This window comes from Nicotiana tabacum, chromosome 8 (assembly GCF_000715075.1).
Source record: "Nicotiana tabacum cultivar K326 chromosome 8, ASM71507v2, whole genome shotgun sequence".
NCBI classification, from domain to species: Eukaryota; Viridiplantae; Streptophyta; class Magnoliopsida; order Solanales; family Solanaceae; genus Nicotiana; species Nicotiana tabacum.
The window spans coordinates 71,860,426-71,866,197 of record NC_134087.1 but is presented as its reverse complement, the minus strand read 5'-3'; the positions used below and the strand labels follow the sequence as shown (position 1 = coordinate 71,866,197).

Genomic DNA, 5,772 nt, shown 5'->3' with positions numbered 1-5,772 from the left:
TTCCAATCCTGCTCTACCCATATACTTCAAAAACTCAACCTGAATTTCATCTGGCCCGGTCGCTCTACCCATACCATCTCACGCAAAGCCCCCACGACCTCGTCGACCCTAATCCGTCTGCAATACCTAAAATCTCGGAGACTCTCCGAATGCCCCAAGTCCCTTAGCTCTATATCCCGGTTCCCCTCCTCATTTAGAAGACCAAAGAAGTACGTCTGCCATCTCTGCTTAATCTGGGTATCTCCCACCAATACTCTACCATCCTCATCTTTGATGCACCTCAGTTGGTCCAGATCTGGGCCTTTCTCTCCCTCGCTTTAGCCAACCGAAACAACTTCATGTTCCCTCCTTTCTCCCCTAATTCCTCGTATATACGGCTAAATGCTGCATTCTTAGCCTCCGTGACCGCCAGTTTCGCCTCCTTCCTAGCTACTTTGTAACTCTCTCTATTCGCTCTCCTCTCCTCCTCACTTGAGCTCCCAGCCAACTTTGCATATGCTACCTTCTTCGCCTCCACTTTACCTTGGACTATGTCATTCCACCACCAGTCTCCTTGGTGCTTTCCAGAAAAACCCTTCGATACACCTAGTACCTCTCTCGCCGCCTTCCTCACATAGTTCGCTGTAGTTGACCACATAGTGCTCGCGTCTCCACTACTCCTCCAAGATCCCATAGCAGATAACCGCCCCTCCTATAGACTTATTGTCATAACTGGAAATTATACTGACCTCGGAATGTGATTCTCATGTGCTTAATGTATGTCAGCGTTTGGTTCAGATTCGAAATTGTATGAACAATGTAGGATTATCTCAAATATAGTGATAAAGCATTATGCTAGCTATCAACATGGGTCCATACGCACCAGGCTTCTGTTTCTGTGCTAAGTTCTTACTTTGGGCTTCATGGCGAGCCCAATTGTGCCTCCGCGTTTGTCGTAGCAATGGGTTAGTGGGCTTCATGCTAGGCCCAGGCTTTGAAATGAAAAATGGATTGGATCTTATCTAGCTCGGGCCTTTAGATTAACGATTTAAATTCAACTTTAGTCTAGAAGTAGCTAATTTCCTTAAGCCTTATTTAATTGGTAGATAAAATGTGTTGCGGACTATGGGTGCATTTATGTGACGTAGTTCAAGACACGTTTTAGATGACGTTGAATCTTTCCTAAAAAAAACAATTAAATAAAAGTGGTTATAAGGTGAAAATTGAACCATATGTTAAAACATGTATTAAAATCAGATAATAAGCCAAATATAACAGTTAAGCGACCGTGCTAGAACCACAGAACTCGGGAATGCCTAACACCTTCTCCCGGGTTAACAGAATTCCTTACTCGGATTTCTGGTTCGCGGACTGTTAAACAGAGTCAATCTTTTCCTCGACTAGGGATTTGAACCGGTGACTTGTGACACCATAAATCATCCCAAGTGGTGACTCTAAATCTTTAAATAAATAAATCCCGTTTTGATTGTCCTTTAATTTGAAAAACTCCCTTATACACTCCCTTTCCGGGGGTGTAGGTAAAAAGGAGGTGTGACAGCTCTGGCGACTCTACTGGGGATCGAACCCAGAATCTCTGGTTCAGGGTTCAGAATTCGAGCTTAGATGAATTGTTGTATTTGGCTTTATCTGTTATCTGATTACATGCTTGGGCCTAATTTGCTAAATGTTGCTTTTACCACTTTGATATTATCTGAACTGTATATAAAATGATACGAAGCCCTTCTCTTCCCATCTTCGGGGATGTGCTCGCTGGTCGAGACTCCCTATTCTGTTAGTGTCATACCCTGAAATAAGAAAGAGGCTCGGACAAGTTACTAAGCCGGATGGCCTTTTGGTTCCCGGTACGTAGCCCGCTCCTCGGCTCGAGTTGTCCGCTCGGGTACACAGTTTAGAACACATACCCAAGTTTTTGAACCTAGAATAACTCAGCCTTATGCCAGATCCCTAGTAGGAACGTTTGTTTGCATCATGTGCATTTGACTTTGGAGACTCAACACAAGGGTTGGGTCTGTCTAGGACAGGTGTACCCGAAATGTAAAGACCATTATGATGCATCTTACTTGCTACTTGCGCATTCATTTGCTTCAGATTTGCATGTTGACCGACTTACAAGAAAAACTTAGATGGTTGAGAGGTATAAGTGCCTGTTTTGAAAAACCAATGTCCCAAAACATACCGAAACTCTGCCGAAATTTTGGAAAAAAAAAGAATTTTGTGGTTTTCAAAGAAAAGAAAAAAAGGGAAAATCTTTGTGTTTTAGAAAGGAAAAATAGTTGGTTTTATTTTGTCAAAATTGTCCGAACTATGCCAGTTTGATTCTCACTGGATGTGCGATACGTAAGCAACCCCCGTCGGGTCCAACTTTCCTTTTGCAAAAATAGCCAAAAAGAACAAAAATTTTATTTTTATTATAAATAGGTCTATGCCATTTTTGTCAAAAATAGCCAAATGTCCCCAAAAGGACGTCGGAAGGATGTTTTTGCAAGAACAACCACCTTGGGTCTTTTTTTCCAATTTTCGGCCAGCTAGCGGGCACAGCCTTAAAATCTTCCTTCGGAAGCGCTGAAAGGCCGTATTTTCAAAAGTTGGTTTTTGTTGTTGTTTTAGAAGTAAGAATCTGAAAAAAGGTGTCAGCTTTGATTTTGAGTCACAATAGAGTAAATCATGATTTTTTGCTTAATCACCTTAATAAATGTGCAGAATGAGCACATGTCAGAATTTGTCAATAACAATCGTGAACAAGATCCCTTTGGAGTTGCATATGTGGTGAGATGATTTGGGTGAGTTAGGGCGAGACACGGTCAATCAATATTTGGGGGGCCTCACTAGGTTGTTGAAGATTAATCCTATGGGAGATATTATAAAAGCATCGGTTATATTCTGGGACCCGGCCCACAACGTATTTCATTTCTCAGATTTTGAACTTACCCCAACATTGGAAGAAATAGACGGATATATTGGGGGCCCCAAAGTTCCTTTGAGACACCAGTACCTGATTGCTCTAAGGGTCGTAGCCGTACACAGGTTCCTAGACTCTTTGAAAATAAGCAGGGGGGTCCACAACCTAGACTTGGCAGCTGGTTTTTGTACTTTGCAGTTTATATACAACAGATATGGTCATATAGGGGGGTTCAACAAACCGGAAAATAAAATCTGCAGCAAAGGAAACCGCCTTAAGTGGGAAGAACACATGTGTTTTGCTTTTATGGTGGTATTTTTGGGACTTTTGGCGTTTCCTAGAAAAGATGGGAATATTGACATACGAGTAGCCGGGGTTGTCAGCACTTTGCTTACTCAGGCCAACAACACCCTCACACCCATGATAGTAGCTGAAATCTTCCGCGCTCTCACAGCCTGCAAAGCTGGAGGAGACTTTTTCGAGGGGTGCAACGTGTTGCTACAGATGTGGATGATTGAACACCTATGCCATCGTCCTCAATTTATAAGTTATGGGTCGACAAAGAAAACATGCATAGAAGAATTTTATATGAGGGTTGATGGGATCAGCTTGCTAGAAGGGGTCACAGAGTGGGTAGCGCGCCTCCGTTCCATCACTACAAACCAAATATAGTGGACATTTGGATGGCTGCCTGTGGATGAGATCATATACATACCAGCGACCGAGCCTCATTTCCTCTTGATGGGACTCAGGAGTATCTAGCCTTATGCCCCATATTGGGTTTTGAGGCAATTGGGGAGATGACAAATAATTCTGAGAGATGAAGATCTTAGTGCCCAAGTAGTCGAGATCGGACCCAACGGTCAGTTTTATGAAGCAGCGGTCCACCAAATTTAGAGTGAATGTCAATACTTAACAGCAAGTACATGTGTACATGATCAATCCAATGGTGAAGTTTCACCAGGGTACCTGGCTTGGTATAGAAGAGAAATTGAATTTGGGAGGCCGTCCAAAAGACCCCACCTTCAGGAATTCGTCGAGGCGTCGCAAGAACAATGGGCCTGGTTGGCCAAGGAGAATGAGTACAGGGCCATAATAGGAAAGTTGGAGAAACAAGTCAAAGAACTTCAATTCGAGAATAGCTTGCAAGCTGCGACAGACGAAGGTGAAAAGAAAAAGCTAGCTAAAGAAAATGAGGCCCTTCGAGCCCAAATTCAGAAAATGAAAGTAGCGGCAGAAAACCCCGCCCGAAGTGCCAAAGATGGAAAACTTATAGGTAACCTGAGGCAGAAAGTGAGTGACTATAGTTTTGATTTGAACAAAGCAGAAAGTGAACTAGCCAGGGCTCGAAAACAATTGGCTAAAAACGCGGATGAACGAGCACGCCTGGTTAAGAAGTTGAAAGAAAAGTACGACAATGAGGTCGTGAGATTAAAGAAAAGAGTCGTTACCGTAGAGAACAAAGTGATCAAGCAGGCGAAACACTTTAAGGCAGAAAGAGAACATTGTTGTATAGCATTGGCACAATTAGAAATGGATTTACAACAACTTCAAGCGCAGAATCATGCGGCCGAGCAAACTTTGGAAGCAAGGGCCCAGCAGATCGGGCGTTTGTTGCAAGAAAAAGGAGCCATAAGAGAAAGAATTAGAACCATAGCCGATTACATTGTTGTGAAGTGCCAAGCCTGTGAGGATATGACTCTCACCACCTTTTTCGCGGCAGTGATGACATTTGTTAAACAGATAATGAATGACTTGGATCGACTTCAAAGGGATCTTTCATATAGGCCCGCGGCGACACCGAATGATGTCCCGCGGGCACCAAGAACATTAATGTATTCATGATTTTTCATTTGAGTCTGTATTTCCTTTTCCGTATAGAGTCTGTCAGTTGTTTTGAGTCTGTATTTTCTTTCTGCTGGAGTCTGTCAGTTGTTTTCGAGTTTGTATTTTCTTTTATTGGAGTATGATAGTTTATATTTGGAGTCTGTATTTCATCTCTACATCAGAGTCTGTTAGTTTTTTTGGAGTCTGTTGGTTTTGAGTCTTTGTAATCAAAGCATTTGCTTTTTATAAAAATTGAAAATCCCAAAATATTTTATTATTTACTTTCACACTTATCTCCCAGAACTATGCTCGGTCTGAGCGGGGTCATGATACGTAGGCAATCTCCATAGGATTCGACCATAACCAAAAGAAAAAAAAAGGGAGAGAAGAAAAAGAAAAAAGAGAGAGGAAAAACAAGAGAGAAAAAGAAAAGAAAAGAGAGAAAGATAGGAAAACCAAGAGAAAGAAACAATGGCAAAACAAGAGGGAAATGAGAGGATAAAAACAAAGAAAAAGCAAAGGCCAGAATGAAAAGAGAGAAAAAGGGGGAAAAGAGAAATTGCAAATGGAAATAAGGAAAAGACGGGATGATGCAAGCAGCCGATCAAATGCATAATAGAAATGGTTAACTGCTTAGGTGCATTCATTCCCCAAAATGTGCGGTTACCAATTTGTTAAAGCCCTAATCACTAACAAGGTTGTTGTTGATATACTGAGTTCAGGCAGGTGGTTAGTTGATTGGCATTCTGGCAACTCACTCCTATAACACCCGATCAAAAGACAAGCTGAACATGGCCAACCAAGAACCGGAGACAAGTATTGTTGATCCGTCAAAAGAGGTGTAAGAATTGGATGTTAATACGATGAAGGAAGAGATGTATAAGTTAAAACAGCAAATGGCTGAAATGTACCAGGCCTGGGCAAAGGGGCATCCACTACCGGTTTATCCCGCCAACCCTGCCTATATCCCACCATTGGCTCAACCTCAGGAACATCCCACTGTGAATTCATCGCCGGCCTTTCCCCTCTACCAACACTTCCCATAC

The 5,772-nt window shown here is 42.3% G+C and overlaps 1 protein-coding gene across 1 annotated transcript; it reads right to left on the bottom strand.

The window, feature by feature from the left end:
• Positions 1–280: 280 nt before the first annotated feature.
• Positions 281–673, bottom strand: LOC142163158 (uncharacterized). The gene has a single exon (XM_075220415.1). The coding sequence runs from the start codon at positions 671–673 to the stop codon at positions 281–283; it is 393 nt and encodes a 130-aa protein (XP_075076516.1).
• Positions 674–5,772: the final 5,099 nt, after the last annotated feature.

Bases quoted from the DNA above. Each gene is read 5' to 3' on its own strand.
- LOC142163158 (XM_075220415.1), bottom strand. From the start codon at position 673: ATGGGATCTTGGAGGAGTAGTGGAGACGCGAGCACTATGTGGTCAACT.